General features: G+C 42.7%; 1 protein-coding gene across 9 annotated transcripts in view; it reads left to right on the forward strand.

The window, feature by feature from the left end:
- The window catches only part of ALDH8A1 (aldehyde dehydrogenase 8 family member A1), a 459,215-nt gene that overhangs the window by 18,761 nt on the left and 418,970 nt on the right, over nt 1-21,484 (forward strand). Inside the window, exons 7-9 of one of the 9 annotated variants that reach the window (XR_014295175.1) lie at nt 2,286-14,618; nt 14,718-14,753; nt 19,551-20,303. Coding sequence is in view for 1 of the 9 variants with exons in the window: in XM_082634221.1 (XP_082490347.1) it covers nt 2,286-2,738 (453 nt within the window). In the remaining 8 variants the exon portion in view is untranslated. Of the gene's footprint in view, nt 1-2,285; nt 20,304-21,484 lie in introns of those variants that run through there. The other 8 variants (XR_014295179.1, XR_014295174.1, XR_014295176.1 and 5 more) reach the window with 8 other exon arrangements.

The raw sequence follows: 21,484 nt of genomic DNA on the forward strand, positions 1-21,484 counted from the left end.
ACTGTGTGTCAGGTATCACACTAAGTATTTTACGTGTATTATTTTATTTAGTCCTCTCAGGAACCCTATGAATAAGTGGCACAGTCAATCCCAGTTTTCCAGTGAGGAAACTGAGGCATAGAGCTTTTATTTTTTTTTAATTTATTTTTGGCTGCATTGGGTCTTCATTGCTGCGTGCGGGCTTTTCTCTAGTTGTGGCGAGTGGGAGCTACTCTTCGTTGCGGTGCGCGGGCTTCTCATTGAGGTGGCTTCTCTTTGTTGCGGAGCGTGGGCTCTAGGCGTGCGGGCTTCAGTAGTTGTGGCTCGCGGGCTCAGTAGTTGTGGCTCGTGGGCTCTAGAGCGCAGACTCAGTAGTTGTGGCATGTGGGCTTAGTTGCTCTGCGGCATGTGGGATCTTCCCAGACCAGGACTCGAAGCCGTGTCCCCTACGCTGGCAGACGGATTCTTAACCACTGCGCCACCAGGGAAGTCCAGGCTTAGAGCATTTAAAATCCCTCAGCTGATAAGTGGAGGAACTGGGATTTGAGCACCGCTGTGCTCCCAAGACCACTCTTCTAACTTCTATGCTTTGATTTTATGGCCAAAACTATTCAATATTAAGTGCTAACTACTCTCTGCTCTCTCCTCTCAAGAAAAGGTTTTATAAGAATATTTCATTGCATTTTATAGCACATTAACAGTTACAAAGTTGTTTTCCTGAGCTGCAAATGTAGATATCATTGTGTCATCCAGTGATACTTTCTCTAGAAAAGAAATTCAGTTTAGTGTGTAACTTACACGTTAAATAATTTGATAAGTTCACAACTTGAAGACTGACACTTCTCTTGGTATTTTATTATCCCAAGAGCGTCAAAGAGAGAATCATGTAATTTTGTTTAGACATAATCATCTCAAACCAGAACGCTCCTTGAACTGTTTGAATCACTGATAAAGGTTTTGGCTCTGCATCCAGCAGGGGCCCCTGGAGACTCACCTGCACTCGCCTTGTTCACAGAGGACGCTGCCTCTGGCATCTTTTAATTAATGTGACTGGGTTGCTTCAAAAGAGCAAGAGAGTCAGGGAAGGAAAAGTCCAGATCTATTGTGGATTCTACCCACGAACTCAACGAGACCTTTTCTGGGAAAGCTTTGAGATCATTGTTCATGTTGGGGAGGAAGAATAGCGGGGAATATAAAGCTCTACCAAATGCTCTATTTTTCAAATGTCTTTGACTTCATGGCTTATTAAGTGTTCTATAAACTGAAGCAAAATTAATAATGAGACAACATTATCTTTTTATTTTTACATGGCAAACATATAGCTCTACAATGAATATAGTTCTACAATGGAGTACTAATCTAATATTGGGGCAGAATGCTCAGATAGATAAATGATAATCCGTAGGATTCCAAAATATCATTCCAAACTTTACCCGGCCTTTGATGTACTATTTGACTGTTGTTTTAGACTTTTACTTTGGGGGATTAATTTTCTACTTCTTCTATGCTTATAACTCCCCTCAAGGGTAGGAGAGTGTATCATTGTGACTTCAACAACATTTTCAAATATAAATAGATATACCATTATTATAATGAGTCATTTCTATAACCAATATTAAAAAACATCTGTCATTATCTCCAAGTCACTGGGTCAACTTATTACATAATTTATTTCCCATTATTGTGAGCTTTACTCTATTACCTAGATATATTTTCACAATATAATCAGTACTGAGATGAGACATTAGCAATTATTTGTTCTGGAAGCTCAGCTATTGAAGGGCACCCTGGCTTTTAATTAAGTCTTATACACCATTCAACTTCCCATTTTCTGCAATGGACATAGTCTCCCCAAAAGTGAGAAAATATTAGTCTGTGTATTTAACTGCTGAATATACCTGAGTGTGAGTTCTAGCTTTACTGTCTATTATCCGTTTGAACCCTCTACCCTTTCTGAGGCTCAATTCTGAGGCTCAATTATATAATCAGCAAATAGGAGATAATAATATGTAGTTAATAGTTTTGAGAGAATTACCTGAGAATGTGAGAAAAGCATTTATCTGCATGCCTAGCACTTAGACATTAAATAAAAAACTCTCCTCCTCTTACCTATGAGGGCTGAATGCCCAGATAATAGTTAGAGCACTTCTGCACTCAGGCTTATTTAGCAGCTGAGTGAAAATATAATCAACCTTAGATTTTGGGGGGAATGACCTTATACATCTTGATGCTTCAAAAATATTGAATTTTCTCTGCTTTGTGTGAAGACAAATGATAAGTTGTTAGTATGTTTTTTACCTCTCCAGGTCAGAAGTTACATCAAGAAAGCTCGCATGGAAGGGGCCCAAATTCTGTGTGGTGAGGGAGTGGATAAGTTAAACCTTCCCCCCAGGAATCAAGCAGGGTACTTCATGCTTCCCACGGTGATAACAGACATTAAGGACGAGTCCTGCTGCATGAAGGAAGAGATATTTGGTCCAGTGACGTGTGTTGTCCCCTTTGATAGTGAAGAGGAAGTGATTCAAAGAGCCAACAGCGTTAAATATGGACTGGCCGCCACGGTGTGGTCAGGCAACGTGGGGCGTGTCCACCGGGTGGCCAAGAAGTTACAGTCAGGCTTGGTCTGGACCAACTGCTGGCTCATCAGAGAGCTGAACCTGCCTTTTGGGGGGATGAAGAGTTCTGGTGTGGGTAGAGAAGGAGCCAAGGACTCTTATGAATTCTTCACTGAAATCAAAACCATCACCATTAAACACTGACCTTGGCCATTGGAGAAGCTGTTACAGTTGATGCCTGGCTGCAGAGAGAATCAGTCATCCAGTGTGGTGAACAGAATTCCTGGCATAAATTTCAGCCATGTCTTGACTCAGCAGAAGGTTATCTCTATAGCTTATCCTCTGTACTTAGTATTTTTACCCTCTGGTGAAGAGATGCTCTCTCTTTTCAACGAAGAGTTGAAGAATAGGAAGGCACAAAATGGAAGCCAGACAATGATCAGGCTCCTCTTAACTTGTGTATTCATAGTATTTTTTCATCATTTTGATAAAATTCTTGGAAATTCAGAGATAACCAGATTTATTTTTTTCATTTGCAAGTATACAGTAAAAAAAAAAAAAAAAATCTACAAAGCCAAGAGAAACAAATCACCATAATTTCTACCTTTGGAGAGATTGTAGAGATTGTCTCCCCATCCATCAGACATGGGCATGGCTCACTGGTAATTGACTGTACCTCATTATGCAAAGGGGCCGTGAATGTTGATGATGTACTTTACATGGGGTTTGTCAGAGCAGGCATATATGGTAGGTCTCACTAAATATATCTGTATAAGGACAAAGAAGAATAAAATAACTACTACTTTTGGAGGAAACTTAGAACAAGGAGAGTTTGATCCATTCCTACTATGGAGTCTAATCAATTCTAATTCTTAGCGTATGTATCTCAGGAGACTTAAAATTTACTAATCCTAAAGGAAGCAATAAATGTTAATCAATTTTAGTAAGCAGTATGGCATACACCTTGTTTATGAATTGTCTTTTATTCATCCTTAGCCTCATCCTCTTAGAAGCATGGACTTTTTACTAAGTAATAGTGGTATATCTAGCACTTGTTTCCTGAATCCCCCAATAATCAGAGGAGAAATCTGAGGTTTACAGAGATTAAGTAGCATGTTCAAGGTCACACAAATGGTGTGGGGAAGAGGAAGGATTTGAACCTGGGGCTCTCAGATTCCATACCCTATGATCTCTGGCCATTACGCGCTTACCTTGGGTTGTGCTTCAGAAGCAGCGAAGTCCTTATGGTTCATGGAACACATCGTGTTGGGTGTCCCCTCTGTGTCTCCCTCCTGCTTTGCCTCTCCTCCCCCCCCACCCCTTTTCTCCTACCTCACTCCACTCAGTCATGCAACCCAATCCATGAAGCCAGGAATTTCTCCAGTACAGCCCTTTCCATGCTGACTGAAACGATCTGTTTGCATGTCTCATTTCCTGATGGGACAGGAGTTGCTGAAGGTCAAGGCAGATGTTATTCCCCTTTGAAGTTTCGGTTCACAGCCCAGTGCCTGGCACATAGAAGGTGCTCAGAGTGAGTTATGGGATGGAACGAGGTCTTCCTGGGGCACTGGGGTATTTTTTGTGTGGCGATTGGGGGTTTGGGTCAGGGGGTGCAGAATAATCTTTATACTTCTGTGTAGAACTTGGCATATGTTGGCTTGTTTACAAATGCTGAAAAATATAAGTCCCTTTGAGGTCAAGTGGTGGTGTCGGATCATACCTGGTTCTTAGCTTCTGCCTCCTCTCTCCTCTCCTTTCCTTGCTTTCCCTCTTCCCCAGCTGAGGTTCCTTGACCTTGATCAGATAAGTCTAGGACCAGTTCTGAGTGTCAGCAGGAAGAAATTCAGTAGCTCCAGTGTCTAAGAATTTGCATCTTCACTCTTGTAGTTGGTCTGATCCAAGCTCATCCTTATTTCTAAGACCTAAGCCCTATTTTGATTCCAAATTCTGGCAACTGAACCTCTTAGCTCCCAGTGCCTGAATACCCATCTCACACCACACTGGTTTTCTGTCCAGCAGAGTATTCTCTCTAGGATTTGGAGTCAGCCCTGCTCTTGTCACTTCTTGCCTGGGCTCTGGATCCCGCCTTGTGGAGGGGCCTGCTTCCTACTGACACATTCTGGATGCCATTTCCCTGTATCTGTGTCTCTTTGGGTCTCTAGAAGCTCCTCTGGGCTCACGTGTCAGTCTCATGGATGCAGATTTGACCAAATGCTATTCTCCCTCAACTCACCACTGCCTTAGTTCTCAGTTCAAACCATTGGCTACAGTATCTCAGTGCCCCAGTTAGATTTTTCCTCATCTGTTCTATCCCAATCAAGTGGGTGAGTTTAGTCCTAAAACCTTACTCGTCCCTGGCCATCTCATACTGTCTCAGGCCCCACATCAGCTAAGGGTGCCATTTGGGTCTGTGCCTACCCCACTACAGAGTCCCACCAGAGTGGTACCTCTGTGGCCATGGGGCTGTGCTCAGAACTGAGGTAAAGAGAATCAGGAGAGATGGTCACAAGGGTTTGAACTATATTTTTAACATTTTATTTCTAAGCTGGATGATGGGCACTTGGGCATTTACTATACTATTTCCTAAGTAGGAAATACTTATATACCAAAGGGAGAGTGGCTGATGTGAAAGACAACCTGGAGCATGCCCAGGAGAGTGCTGAGCAGAGGCAGAGCCACGCCAGCCTCCGAGGGCCTGGGCTCAGGCAGCAGGGATGGAGAGCAGGAGCTGAAGGGGCAGCAACAAGGACCTTGCGGAGCAGCACTTCTCAGATTTTGATGCGCTTCTGATTCACCGAGGACTCTTGTTAAAATGAAGACTCAGATTCAGTTGGTCTGCAGTGGGACCTGATTACACTTTCAGCATGGATGGACTTAGAAGACACTTTGTGAAACATGGGTGCAGGTGTCTCCCCACTCCCCAGGTCCCTGGAGCAGCTGGCTGCAGCATCTGCCCCTCCTAGACACAAAGGAAGTGCTCAAAAACCAGAGTAGAAGAGCTTCCTGGGGAAGGCCTCCTGTATGGCTGTTGGCACAAAGCGGGAGATAACTCGGGCCCTTCGCATGCAACTCGGAGGAGGCAGAAGGAAAGGTAACTCCACCTAAGGGTGAGATCCACCGAAGAGTGTCACCATCTGTGATAAAGTCTGCCTCACTTCGAAAGTTATGAGGATACAAGCTCAACCGTCTGAATAGCCTAAGAAGAAGCCTGTCTCTGACCCTCTCACACATGGAACTGTACAGTTAGTCCCCCACTCAGTGATGGGTCTTATGGGTAAACTGCTTTTCCAAACTGCAAAGAATAACTTTGGCAACTACCTATAATAACCAACCAGCATGCTTTCTTATTAAAAAAATATTACTGACCAATCAAGGATCATCAAATATTTGGTAAAAGAGAAATGTCAAGATGTGTGAAAGAGCGACTGACCACAGGAGAAACAGATAAAAGAAAGAAGACAAGAAAAAGTGAACTAGCATCTTCAGAGAGGTTGGAGGCAATAGTGGGTTCCCACAAAAGAAGAGGCTACTATGAAAAAGGAGCAGGCAGGGAACATGAAAGAAGCCATGACAAATTAAAAATTCCCAAATTTTAAAAATCAGGAGAATTGAACCATTGGTATGGCTGAAAACTAAATCAGTAATCTGGAAGATAAAGTTGAGAAAATAGCTCAGAATGTAGAGAATGACAGAAAAGGAAAGTATCCAAAAGTTGGGATGGAGGATAGATCTAGAAGTCTATTCATATGAAACTAATCTAAGATCAGAGAACAAAAATGAATAATCAAATAAATTAGAAAAGATAACTTTCTTGACCTAAAAAAAGACTTTCAGATGGAAAATATCCACCATGTGCAAGGAACAATTCTGTTGAAATTTTGAAATTCCTAGTATAAAGCTTTCAGAGAGAATTACCAGGATACCTACAAAAAAACCAAAAAACAAAAAACCCCAGAAGATTAATAATATTGATGCTAGAAGACAGTGGAGCAAGACTTCAGAATTCTCAGGGAGAATTATTTTGAACTTCTGCCGGCAATTATAGCCAGCAAACTGTTACTCAAGAATTAAGACAAAATAAGATATCCAATGACTCAGAAAGTTTGTCCTATGTACTCTTCCTGGAATGACTTGGGGATGTAGTGCAGGAAAAGGAAAACTGAATCCAACTAACAGAACTGTCTGAGGAATAAAATGAAAAGATGTTTCCAGTTACCAGCTGTTAATCAGGCCTAGAAGGCAATTGGCCCAAATTAGAACAAGGAAGACAGGAGGTAGTGATTGAAGAACATGTTTAATAATCTGGAAGATCTTAGATATGTAAGAAGGTACATGTATGGCTTTTCTATCCATTAGAATAAAGGAAATAAAAACTATTCAGATATCATGATAAGACAAAGCAAACTGAAATGTGACAAGCCTTGGAAAAATAGAAGGGGTGTATGTAAAAAGAATCCATTTTTCCATCATTTTTTTGGCGGGTGGATATTTTTGATAGCATAAAATCACATTCCCATCTTTATGGGCCTTACATACTACTTGATGCTGCAGTTAATATTTATATATTTTGAATATCTGAATACCTGTTACTGGTTTTCAGTTTTTAAAGTCAAACTATTTTGGAAACTTACCTAAATTAACCTTGGAAGATGTCCTCCAGCGCCCTGAGTGCTGCAGGTCTGCCCAGCAGGAGGTTCTAGAGAGGCAGACCCAGGAGACCCCTCCTCCCACCTCACCTGTTCTTTCCCTCCTGCCCACGCAGGGAGGATGAGAGGCCCTTCTGGCCATCTGTAATGGATATTCCCCTAAGCCTGAGCCCAGACTTTCAAAAGAAATCTTCAAAACCTGTGGTCCTTCTTTGCTTTGGATTTGCTTAGCTCCTGGCAATTTCTGGTGTCCTTTTCTTGGAGCTGCTTGCAGCTTCCTGTCACCGCCATTAACAGTGGATAGAACCACCCCAAGCTGTCCCAGCCATGAGCCCCTCACTTCAGGCTTTGCAGATGAGCGTTTCCAGGTGTACTTTTAGGAAGACATTTTGCTCATGCGTATCTAAAGCAAGCCTTCTGGAATATGTCCCGGTGTTCATTAGTCTAACGGTCCCAAGCGTTCACGTTGTCAGTCTCTGTTGCCACACTTGTCAGCGCTGCAGTCAGTACTGACTCACCCAGGGCCTGGGCAAACCATTGGCCTCACTACTCTGAGGCTTCTGCCAAACAAATGCTAGGTAGCTCTTCTGGGAAGAGTCATATTTCTGATTGCAGCCGGCCATTCATCAAGCGTCTGGAATTTGCCTAATCTTGTCTGTTGGCCCAGGATATGCCCTCTTCATGCTCTGATTAAGCTTTTGCATCCCACACCTCATTGCATTTCTCATCCACATTCCTTAGTCCAGTCTTTATTTCAGGAGATATCATTATACTCCAATCTCAGATAATTGCCATTCCAGTGTGACTCAACAGTTTCTAACAAAACTTTGAAAAATACTCCTTGGAATAGTAAGGACTGGTGGAGTCACTGAATCATAACCAGGTAGAGTCTCCAGGGATCTTGAGATCACCCTGTACAGCTCTCTCCCACTCCCAGATGGACAGCTGAGGCACAAAGGGATTAACTCACTTGCCAAAGATCTTACAGCAAATAGAGCCTCTCATTGGAACTGGATGTACAGAAATACACAAGTATCAAAGAGGTAGAGGTATTCTGAGGACAATGGAAATAATTGCAAATTCTGGTAAATATTTTGGTATTCCTCCCACAGATAGTAGGCAGCTGGCCTCTATCTCCACTGAGGATAAGATATGGGGGCTGGGGGGAAGGTTCATAATTACAGTTTGAGTTTTTATGTAAAAGAAGTACTTCATTGGAATGTTTCAATCTCAGAAATAATGAATGGTGAAGGAGGGTGGGAGCCCCTTTCTGGGCTCTAAGCACGGCTGGTGCCCCTGTCAGGGGCAGATCAGCTGCAGGGGTGAGGGTGGGGAGTAACTTCTGTGACAGCATGAGCTCACCCGGTGCTGGTTGCCAGTGTGGAAGCGGATTCCTGCACAGCCATCAAACGCTCTCTCCGTAGCATGCAGCATCTCATCAAGGGGTCCACATATCAGATCACAAGGTCTCCCTCTGGGAAATAAGCAGCAGGGGCGCACAAATTTCTAAATAGGAGAAAACTGATTTTCATGCAACATCCTTGAGAAATCAGAGCGTGTAAGAATCATCAAGATGGGTAAAAGCTTGAAGATCAGCATATTTCTCTCTTCAGGGGGATTTTTGAACTATTTCTCTGACATTTAAAGTTGAGCAGAATACCTGCTTCTGGAGTCCTTTTTGTATTCAGTTCAGGTATCTTGGGTGAAATGTGCTCTCCTACTAAGTAGTAATAAATCACCAGAAAGCAGTTCCAAGGGGTTATTTATAACTCCCTGGGATTCCATGGCCCCTGGCTGGGACTTGGGCTGAGTTAGTGGTCTGTGGTCAGACTGTGTTCCATCATCAGGATGCATATTGCCCTGTTCCCTGTGGCAGTGACATAAAGCGCTTATGAAGCACTTGCTCTGAGCTGTGACCACCCTCTCCTCTCCTCTCCTGCCCTTCCTCTGTTAGCCTAAATAAGGGAGAGAGTTCACAGCTCCTGGACAGTGGTCACAAGGAATGTACTGCACCCTTTCCTCAGGATGTTCTTAGTGCATCCTAATCTTGAGAAAGACTAACTCCCTGAACTTTAAGGTTAGAAATAATTAGACAAGAAAATCCCTTCCCTTGATTTCTTGTAACTGTCAAAAATGATGAGTACTGAAAACATTGCTCCAGGCCAGACTCCTCACTCTCCATGAACCTTTGCACTATATTGTTTATAGAAAGAATATGACATCCTGTGGCATGATAACATGAGCTTTGCTATTTCTGCCTTTTGACTGTTCATTTTGCTTTGCTATCTATCACAAGAACCCAGATAGCTCCAGAAACCTAAATAAATGCTGTAATTACTTCAGACTGTTCAACACACTCTCCCTGTCATTCACCTCTCCTTCATCATAGAAGAAATCACCTTCTGTCTTCACCAACCCCTTTTGGAAAAAAGATTTAAACCATGGCATCAATAGATAGATTTGTATATCCTATTTTGATTGCTTTGGAGGTCAACCATACAGAAAGCGACATTTAATTTTCAAGCTCTGAAGGATCTGAAGGTGGCCCAGTCCTGTTTTCCCTTTTGTCATCATTTGTATATTATGAAACATACAAAAGTGTCATCTCTATGCTTCCCACGCAGTGCTCTGAAGATGAATTTCAACACTCTTCTAATCTCCACAGACTGCAAACTCCCAGAAGGCAGGGATTATTTTTTATATTAGATGCATGCCAGGATTTTTTTTTTTTTTTTTTTTTTGCTGTGGCACGGGGCATGCGGGATCTTAGTTCCCAGACCCCTGCAGTGGAAGCACGGAGTCTTAACCACTGGACTGCCAGGGAAGTCCCTGGTGCCTTTAACAGAGTGGAGACTGAATACAAGTTTCCTGTACTAAATTTAATAAAAATAAAAATCACTATATGACTGTATGAACTGTCTTGTGTTCTAGAGAAATAACATACTATTTACGATGAGACTGAAACCAAGTCGTAATAATTAGGCTAGTCTTTACTTATTTTTGGGTAGGTGCATTCATCCCACAAACAAGAATACAGAAGCCAGGCGTCCTGGCCCATCAGACAGTCTGATGCCAGGTGCTTGTTCTTGGCAAAAGGTTGGTGGCCCAAGTGGTGGGGAGTGGAGCCAGAGCCCTCAGACCACTCAGGAGGTGTGGCCTGGCCCAGGCCTTGTTCAAGTGCATTGTATTCAGAGAGTTCATTAAAAGTGACCCCTTGACCACCACTCTTCAAGGGCCTTGGTTCCACTGTGTAGCTGAAAGGCAGTGGTTGTGTCACCAGTGCCTTAGGTCTCCCAGAATGACTCAGAGAATTTCTGTAATGCTCTCAAAAGTGTATGTCTGGGATCTGAAGGAGGAAGAAACATCTTGTACTCGAAAACTTAAGGGAGAGAGTAGGTACTAACAAATCAATCTAATAACAAAATGTCAAATTGACAGCATGAACTAACATTTTTGTGGGAATTTAAAATCAGATATGTATTGACTTAAGTGTTTCAGATTAAACTCACTAAAGCAATGAATTCATTCCTTATAAAATGAAGCCTTCTAGTGGGATGATCTGGCCATTTAATGAGGAGGTGACATCATGGGCCAGAAAAGTCCCAGGGGCCAGAGCTTGGACGTGTCATTCACAACTTCTACTTTCAGTGTCTAAAACCCTGAAAACATTTTCTTCCTTTTTCCCTTCTTTATTCCTGTGATAGTTCTCTTATCATGGAATATGTAAAGTTCTGAATGACATCCATGCCCGAGAAACAAAAATATTCATCTTATTGCTGTAGTATAGAAAAAACTTTTCCTTTATCTTCTTAGGTTTGTCCCTGGGGCCTGTAAATTAAACTAACAAAAGACAGATTAACAAGAAAAAAGGTAACAAGTTTACTTTTAATTTTATGTGTATGGGGGCTCCAGAGAAAAGAAATAAAGCCCCACCCCAAAAGCAGTTATACCTGGGGGGAAGGGCTTATATACCATTTTAACAAAGGGCAATAAATTGTGGAGAAGGGACTAAGTGAAGGAAAGAGGGTTAGGGCTTCTAGGGATGGTAAATTGTGGGAAGGTAAGTATATGGGGGAAACTAATGCTAGATAAGGGTTATTTAGTAAGATTTGTTTATGCAGACTCACCTAGGTGATGCCTCCATCTCTGGTGATAAATGTTCTCTTTCTGGTGTGGGAGAGGGTGGGGGACACCTGCACAAGGGGAATTTATGCCGTTTTTTGGGTAGATATTTTGCTTTCAGTTCAAAATAATCCTTATACCATAATGGTATACTTTGGGGTGGCATATACTGATCCCCTTTGTTTTATATATTTCCCATCTCTTAAAGAAAACAATGCCCATTACAGTCTAAGTGAAACAATATTTAGATGTTACACTTGGATGAGAATATTCTGGGAGAAAAACATGCCCAGTTGGGGGGCAAGTGATGTGGATGCTGTGAGTAATTGGGATTTTTAAACATAGGGTTTTCAAGGCCCTGTGTACTCAGAGAGCTTCATATGAACAAGGAGAAAATGCAAAGGCTAGTACGGATTCTGTATTTCTGGGTTCCAGGCTTATTCGATGTCAGAAATGAAAAAGGTGAGTTCCGGTGGGTAGAATCGTCATTTTAAGAAGCTCTATGAAAAAAGGAGTTGAGCTAATCCACAAGGACTTTACCAAGCCTAACTACTATTCTGTTGTGGTAAAGTGGACAGGAAGTCCACGTCATGAGTGTGAAATGGAAGTGGACATTTTTCATAGTTTTCTCAAGATTTTGTATCTGAAACGAATCTTTTCAGTAATAACATAGAACAGAGATTTCATCAAGGGTTTGATTTTTAGTATGTTATATTTTCAATATTCAATGAGAATATTTTGAATGCCCTTTGTATTTGTAGGGTCATACAATGAAACACAAAAAAGAAGACCAGATTCTGAGTCTTTTGCTTCACAGAGCTTTTAAGTGAGGGAGAATGAAAAAAGATGACTAAAGAATAAAAACAAAATTAAATAACGCAAACTCATATAAGTAAATAAAATACAAAGCAAGGTGGAAATTATCACAAGGTGGTATTTTCCTCATAGGAAATGGTCAGGAAAGTCTGGAAAAGCACAGGGTTTAGTTAATGGGTGGGATACTGAAATGCTAGAAAAGGAAATGCATTTATGAACATGGAGACAGTTTTAGTAAAACATTATTGTGATCATGTTACTCTTTTCTAGAGGATGATTCCATTCTTCAGGAATTGGTGAATTTAGTGGCTCTTGCAAAAGAGGAGTGTTTCTAAACAGACGTCTCTTTTATCCCTTTGCCCAGGCTGAGGTAACTGTGCGTGAATTGTGTTCAGTGTGAGTTTCCTTAAAAGAAGCCAGGTCCTCTGAGGTAGGTTAACTGAAGCAATGCATTCTGGTCCTGGGAGTCTCTGTTTAATTTGGGGACACTCACTGTCTTCTGGGGAGCTATTTGGTTCACAATGATTTTTCACATCCTCATTTGCTTTCCTCCAGGAATTTCTGATCTCCCGTTAAACTTTGCTTGGCCTGTTTGATGTTTATTTTATGGTGTGGAATTTCCCCCATTTGGATATTTATTCTTGACCTGATTCTTTTTTAACTGAATGGAGATTTCCTGAATTAAATAATCACATCCCTAAAAACGCATGTTTTGTAAGAAAAACTTTCTTTCTTTTAACAACTTCTCAAATCCTTTGAAGCCTAAGTTTGCAAACTGTTACATTTCTCTAGCAGGGTTTACCTTAAAGATGTTAGCACGGGATTTTAAAATGCAAATATTTCTATACCCACCTCCCTCTGTTGAAGCTGTGGAATGATGTACATATTGGACCTGGCCAGATTTAAGGGCACACCGTGCCTCAATCCTATTTGACCTTATTCAGTCATTGAGTCCCACTTGGCTTGCTGTGCCTTACGATGGATGGAAAATACTGAGAGGCTGCCTGACCCATGGCGGGCTCAGAGGGGGTTCATTTACCAAGGTCTGGGCAGTGCTGAAGTGACTGGCAAATGACTTCAAGGCAATGGGAAAAATAGAATCTGGAGTTGAACTAGTTATCCCCAACCTCAAATCCTCCTCAGTGGGAATGACATTAATGAATTGCATTTCATAACTGTGGTGGGAGACCTGGGACCACAGCACTCAGCTTCATTTGCTTTCAGAGCTTCACTGTGTTGGAACATAATTTATTTGGGAGTTCCCTGGTGGCCTAGAGGTTAGGATTCCCGCCTTTCACTGCCGTGGCCTGGGTTCAATCCTTGGTTGAGGAACTGAGATCCTGCAAGCCGGGCAGCCAACAAAAACAACAGAATAATAATTGTTTGTTTTCCCATCCTGGTGACATAAGCTCACCAAAGCTGAGGAGGTTGGGATGACTCCTTTTACAAACGTTATTAAACCTTCTCTGTAGAACCAGACAGAGGGCCTGCAGTAGCAACTGCCTCGGTGTGTGTGATGCCTGTGTGGGCACCTCACCTGGGAGTGGGGATGTGGAACACCTCATTCTTTTCATTTTTTATTTTTGGTATGTTTCATAGAGTAATTTTATTTGTGTGCTGGTCTCTGCAATTTTTTTTTAAAATATCTGCCTCATCAAACATTCTCCACCCTTAGGTATTTCTCAGATACGGTCAGAACAGCCTGTGCTCAGAGCTTGTATCACGGGCTCCCCTGCAACCTGTACACGCATTTCTGTCACTGAGTATTGCTAAGTAAGATGAAGCATTGAGATTATGGGGATTTGTATTAGGTTACAGATTCTTGAGACAGCATGTGAGGTTGCATGACAACTAATGTTCCCTGGTGCAGTTTTTGAGAGTAGCCTCTCTGCAACCTGTGCAGTTTTTAAGGAAATGGCTGAGTGGTTTTGTTTTGGTCCGTGGCAGGGAATGAGGACAGATGAGGAGACACTCGTCTTAGCTTCAAATTGTGCCAAAGAGCAGGAACAGAAAAAAAGTCCAGCCTGGCTAGTCGTCCTTGGCACTGACCTGGCACATGAGCTGATGTGCACTGAAGTACCCTCCTGGTACAGGGATGGAAGGTGGCTGGGGAAAATATGGGCTCCTTTGGGGCTGGCTGTTTCCCTGCACAGAGCTGCTCTGTATTGGGAAGAGTTGATGCTTTTCATTTCTCTGCTGTCTTGAGGGCCCTGGGGTGGGAGAGCCCTGGTGTGGGAGAGCTAGGTGACCCCTGCAGCCACGTGTAGCCTTTCCCCACAAGAACTCTGGAGGACCTCTGGGAGGGGAAGTGAGTGAGATTTCGTCAGATCTATTTGTATACCCTGATCTAAACATCATGGATCCTGGCCACTTGGCTTATGGCTCATGGTCTCTGTCAATCTGTAGACAGTGTGAGTTTCATTGAGCTGAAAATGGCTTCATTATGAATGTTTCTTGACCAGCCGAGGAAGTACATGCCGAGGACAACGGTGCTCCTCAGGTAATGAAAAGAAAATGCCTCTCTGATCATGAATTATTTTTTACATCTGAATTGGAGTTCACAAATCCCAGTTAACATAGTTTTATTTACTGGTTACAGGACTTGAACAGAGTGAGAAGAGCTTGGACTAGTAAGGTAAGAACAAGTGGTTTTGCTGTATTGTTCAGCGCAGGGTCTGGTATAGCTGGGGCACGGCCTGGTTAGTTGTAGAAGTCTAGAAAGAGCTAGGACCCTGCACTGGATGTCCCCAATGAAGTGGGGGACAGGTGCTGGAGGGCCTGCCCAGCAGAGCTGGGGCAGGAAGCGAGAGTACCATTGAGGCAATGACCACCAGGGAGCAGTCACTGAAAACAGCTGGAAGCAGAAGAACAGACATTACAATAGAAAGGAAGAGCAGCAGAGGTTCCCAAACTCTGGCAAGCAGGGCTGGTCTCAGGAGATGTGGTTGTAGACAGAAGGCTCTGCTGGAATTCAGGGGTGGGGTTCTGATTCCCAGAAGGGAGGGAGGAAAAAGCAAGACAGAACTCCAGTGCTAGACAGTAACGCCAGCAACAGGACAGTTACCCAGGGGGGAGCTGTCACTAATCTTACAGGTAAAATTTTCTCATCTTAGGGACTTGGTTATGAGAACTAAGGTGCAAGGTCAGGGTTAGACAAGACTTCATATTGACTTGAGCCTGGAGCTCCTTTGATCCCTTGTTTCCCAGCCCAGGGGATGCTCAGTCTGGCAGGGCTGATGAGTCTGTGTATGAAGTTCAAGTGGATGGTGTGTGTGGAAGATGGGAGGAGGTGGAGTGAGAAACAGCTGCAGAACCTGCGACCGAGCCCAAACCGGATCCTTCTCGGTCTAACAGAGCTATTGTGAGCTCAACATTAGATACAGTATATTATAGCACTTACAAAAGAAAATCCACTTGAAAACGATTAGGTGAAATAAGAATGGAAGGATTGAAATTTCATGAGACAGAGGTGCCAGGCCATCTTCAACCATAGAACAGTTGCCTGTGCTGTCTGTTCTGTCAAACCCTTCCCCCCTCAGGCTCCTACCATCCACTTCAGTCACTCCTACCTATTCTACTTAGCTTTTAAAACTCATTTCAATTACCGTTTCTCAGGGAAGCCTTTTCTGCATCCCTGGCTGGGCAACATCTTCCTTCCAAGTTGAGTTAGAATTTTACATAGTTTGCCTGATTATTTAATTACCTTGGGTCTCTCCCACTAGAAAACAACTTCATGAGGACAGAGAGCATGTCCGTCCTGTTGGCTAATGGGTCCCTAGAACCTAGACTCGTTCCTGGTATATTTCAGGTGTTTACTAAGTATTTGTTGAATGCATGAGTATTTTGAGAGAAATGGGACTTATTTTTGTAGGTGAAAACAGGAGCATGACTGTTGGTATCCGGTACTGTAGACAGCTTATGAAAGTAGGTTATTCTGTAAACACATTTCAAAGACTCGCAATGAATTTGGGGAGCCCAGATTGGAGGAAGTTATAAAGACTCTGAGTACTGACAATTAAGTAAGTCCTTATATATTAGGCCCAGGTTTGACCTAAAAATAAGCAAAAGTGAAGATAAGTAGTTTCTTTAAGGAAATTCAAGTTCACTTATAGGGCAAATAGATGCCAACAAACTTTTATTTTTCCTTCTCCCTACCCCCTGCACCCTGTATCCTGTCCACCCATATGTATATAGATAAATAATATAAAAATAAACATTGAATACATTCTTTAAGATGACCATAGGTCATGCCCATAAATAGAATGGAGGCTGTGGAAGTGAGGTACCCCTCATTCGGTTTTGATGAATGTTAGAGTTCTTTGGTTTCCAGCAACAGAATCTACTATTGGCTGTGGTGTAATTCACATAATCGAAGGGAAGGCTAGAAGACCAGGCTTGGGAATTAATAAAAACTGTCACATCTCTATGTAGCCAAAACTACTACTCAGTCTTACCTGGTTATGGCTGTTTTTAGGCCTATTCCATTTTTATTCTTTTTATCATGTTGCTTGGGTTTCAAATTCTAGGAGAGAGCAGCTTCTTGGGTTGCTTTCAGCCCAGAACATCGTAATCAATACTTCCACCAGATGTTATCCAATGGGCAGAGCTAATTTCTTAAAAAATAATGGAAGTGTTCTTTCCCAAAGAAGGAGATGAGAGTTCAGGGCACCTTCAACAGACAAATAAATAAACAAAATGTGGTGTATACATACAATGCAATATTATTGAGCGTTAAAAATGATGAAATTCTGATCGTTGCTACTGTATGGATGAACCTTGAAAACATGATGCAAATTGAAATAAGCCAATGCAAAAGGGCACATAGTGTAGGCTTTCACTTATATGAGGTACCTAGAGTAATCAAATTCATAGAGACAGAAAGTAGAACAGTAGTGGGACTGCCCTGGTGGTCCAGCGGTTAAGACTCCACGCTTCCGTTGCAGGCGGCACGGGTTTGATCCCTGGTCGGGGAACTAAGATCCCACATGCCGCATGGCGAGGCCAAACAGAAAAAGACAGAAAGTAGAACAGTGGTTACCAGGAATTGGGGAGGTATTGTTTAATGGGTATGGAGTTTCCGTTTGGGATGAAAAAAGTTCTGGAGGTAGATGGTACTGATGTTTGAGCAAAAAGGCAAATGTACTTAATATCACTACACTGTACACTTAAAAATGGATAAAATGGTAAATTTTATGTCATGTATATTTTACCACAATAAGAAAAAAAAGTATGGGATAGCTAAAGTCAATGTGTCAAGAGAGGGATAATAGAAGGTCATGGTCATTGGAAGGAAAAGCCACCTGGGCACTGGTGTGGTGAACCAGAAACCTGGACCCAAGCCCAGCTCATCAGTGAGCAAGTCACCAAACCTCCTTGACCTCTTTTTCTCATTTGTGGTTAGAACCCAGGACCCCATGTTCTATCTCAGAGGAACTGGGTTATCCTGTGAAAGTATTTTGTAAACTTATAAAATTCTACACACATGTAGGCATTACTACCCGAGGGCATGGAAAAGCCTGGTGTAAATTCATATTTCAGTGACCTGGATGGTAAGTGGTGACCGCCACTTCCTTAGGTAAGTATTTGGAAGGTGACCCTCCCAGGTGGATGGAAAGGGTTAGAATCAAAATAAGAGCAGGACAGGAGACAGCTGTTCATAGGCATGCTGCCAAATCGACATGGGCCTGAATCACCCTACCATGCTGCTACTCCATTAAGACTTACAGCCTCCATGGGAGGCCAGATACATCCACAGCTTCAGTGGAGCAGCCTGTCTTTCCAGCTGAGTGTCTCTAAATGGCTTGCCAACAATGAAGCTGTTAATTAACATCCATAAAACCCAGTAACGGGTGCCTGTTGGATACAACTGACTTATGTCTGGTACAGGATCTGGGCAAATAAAAGAATGATTGATTCCAGGCATTCCAAAGATTTGGCTTTAGATATCAATGGCCTATTTCTGTGATAACTGCTTATTTTCTGACACGAGATGCAAAATACAGAATTAAAGTAGGTTTCACTGCAAGATTCTTCTGGTTCTGTCATTTGCATAGGTTAAAACTTTCAGGGAGGGCCCATTATTAGAGTTATGGTTTGATCAGCCTCAAAGGTGATTGGAATGCTACCAGCTTTATAACTTTGGGGTAGAATTTTCTGGTCACTCATTCAGGGATGGCACTTGGCTTTTTCGCTCTTGGCTTTACGCAGTTCCAACCACCTGCTGAATAGGGGCTTGAGGTTAAAACTCTAGAGCAACAGTTCTGAGACACATAGCTCCTTCCAAAACACATGAGGGCTACCGGGCTCAAACACCTTCTCACAGCTTTGTCCTTAGATGTCTTATCCTCAAGATTTTATTTCTTTCTTTTGAATCTGGCTGTATTATACAGCATATAGGTATGTTATATAGCAAATTATATCTGTATATATATATATATGTATATGTATGTATATATGGATACATATGTCTTATCCAGTATTTCTACCTGTTCTATATGGTGGGAGTAGAAGGGGTAGTTCCTATGTATGTCCAGTTTACCATCTCAGTTAAGAAATGGAGCAAGGAGTCCATATTATTAACTTTTGAAGATTTTGATGCTTGGCCATCCAGGAAATCGGGGAACCAAGATGGTGTTGCCTTTCTGGCACTTGGTGTGTTCTCTTTGGGCTGGTGATCCCTGATTCCATGGTGGCCAGTCCATGACCATTTGTACTCACTGCAGCCTTTTTGGAGCAAAAAACAGACCCCACTTATTACCATAAAACTCTCCTTTTTAAGGCACTGAAATTATTGACTTATATTGCTTGAAAGTGACTTCATTTCTATGTATCCAGTAATAGATCAGGGTTGGAGTAGAGGACTTGGGGGAAGAGACGTGGTAAAGGGGGAAAATGTAAAAAGAAGGAGAAAGAGGAACAGAGAAGGAAGAATGAGAATGAAGACAAAGAAAAGGGAAGGAGGGGAAATTGGACGGCCCAAGACAGAGAAAAGAGTAAGAGAGAAAAAGAGATGGGGTCAGGGAGAGGGCCATCCTCTCTGCCTTCCTCTCTCTTGCTCTCTGGAAGATTCACTGTCTGCTCTATAGCTGACAGCTTCCAGCAACAGCTGAGTCTTGGTCTGTGATTCCCTCTGGAGGTGGAAGCTGGCAGGTGAATGCACCCACAGCCTGCTCCTCTGTAGAGCCCACCCTTCATTTGTCAGACACACTCCAAGTTCAGCTCAGCCCCAAACCAAGAGCCTGCCTTGGTTTGGCCTGAGGGAAGCCCTTTTTCAGAGCATACCTCACCCAGGAGAGCCATCAGTTGCTGCTTTTCACAATTTCCAAATACTGAGATTAGGGCAAGGCTGCTGTCACCACTTTTGTTTTGCTTTTTGAGCTGGAGTGGGACGTGTTGGGGAAAATTTTTAATCAACCCAATTGCTGGGTCGCAGGGAACATCAGTGAAAATCCCACATGCATGAAAGGCTTTTGACAGACCTCTTGAACGTTCTTGAAGATCTGAAGACTCAATCTGATTGACCGACCTACATTCAAATGATCTGCCATACAAGTTTCACTCCAATGCACAAAATTAATGTGAGACTGAATTGTGAGATTGATGAATTCCAATGAGTTCTCTCTTATAAATAGCAGTGTTTGGTGTATGGTGCTATTTAGAAACTTCTAGCACCCCCATTCTATTTATAAACTGTTTTTATAAAGCATAGGGTTTAAAGGCTGAAAGAGACCTTAGAAATGCTATAATGAAAAGAGCACTTTCCAGTTTCAGCCCTGAACCCCAATTGTTTGTGACCTTGAGTAAACCACTGAACTTTTCTGGGTCTGATTTTCCTCCTCTGTAAAATAAACTGCTTTTACTGACTGTGAGGTTACTTCCGTTCTCACTCTCCTTTATGTATCGTCCCACTGTGGTTTCTCACTGTGAATGGGGTTCTGAGAGTTAAGCATCCCGGCCAGGGCTGCCCTCTAGTCAGGGACAGGCCACGCCACTCCCCACCTCCTGCCCTTCCCGCAGTGAGTTTCACATATGCCTGCATCACACAAGGGGTGGGGGCTGGGGCGGAGGGAGCCAGAGCAGACCCATGTCAGCTCTAGAGTTATCAGCTCAAGATGGGGATCCTTGGTGGGTGGGAAATAAATCTAGTTCTCAGACCTCACCAGATTAGTTCTGGGTATAAATCTGCCAAGAAACTAATGTTTCTATCACAGAGCAGAGTCTGTCAATTTGAGAGAATGAAGGCTTTCCAGTTTGAATATGGAACTTTTCAAACGAAGTTGACATCTCCCAAGGCATCACCTGTACCTCCAGGTACTTTTTGATCTGCTTAGCTTCGCCTTCTAAACACTGACTGGACATATCCAAATAGGTGTCAGGCACCGAACTCATTACTCGTGCCCTGCCCCAACTCAACTGCCCCTCCTTGTGTATCTTCTATATCCATTATTACAGTTCATGGCACTGTGACTGGAAAACTGGGTTCACCTTTTGGTGGGTTTCGAGCCAAAAGACACAGCCAAACCAAAGATCGGGAGAAGGAAGGATTTATTACTTGCAACAAGTAAGAACACTGGGATCTTTCCCAAAGCTGTGTTTCCCCAAACAGCAAACTTGGGGAAGTTTTAAGCTAAGGGTACATGTTTATTCATGAAGGGGCTTGGGTGGTATATGCATATTCATGATGGGGTTTGAGCAGAGGAGAATTCAACATAGAATTGGAGCAAAGGTCGACAGAGTCCACGCTTTAGTTGATTGATGTCACTGAGGGTCAGAAAAGGTCAACATCATCATCCCTTAGGTTCCAGTTGACCTGGTGGTTGAGCGCTTCAGGCTAATCTTTACCGTTGAAATGGACCTGGGAGTCTTTAGGATGATATATTATCTTTGCTCTTGTTACTTCTCTTGCCTGAGAACAGTCATTTGTTCCTGCATTCTTTTGTTCTCTTAAGATCATTAATTACTGAGACCTGTTCAAGGACACGCATTTTGGCCAGGCTTAGATCACAAAATGGCTTAGGTCAAAAATGGCTTCTCTTATGTCAAGAAAGCCATGCCTGGTTTTCTCTCTCAGGGGATCCCCTACCCATCTGCTTATAGCATTAGCATCTACCCAGTGGCCCATGCCAGGCATATCTAGGTCATCTTTGATTCCTCCCTCTTCTTGACCACACATCAATTGGCCTCAGTATTAGTTTTCCAAGCCTGCCCTAACAAAGCATCACAAATGAGGTGGCTTAAAACAACAGAGATTTATTCTCTCATAGTTCTGGAGGCTAGAAGTCCAAAATCAAGGTGTCAGCAGGGAATGCTCTCTGTGAAGGCTCTAGGGAAGAATCTATTCCATGCCTTTCTCTTAGTTTCTGGTCA

Source organism: Mesoplodon mirus (genome assembly GCF_964341445.2).
Source record: "Mesoplodon mirus genome assembly, chromosome: 10".
NCBI lineage: Eukaryota > Metazoa > Chordata > Mammalia > Artiodactyla > Ziphiidae > Mesoplodon > Mesoplodon mirus.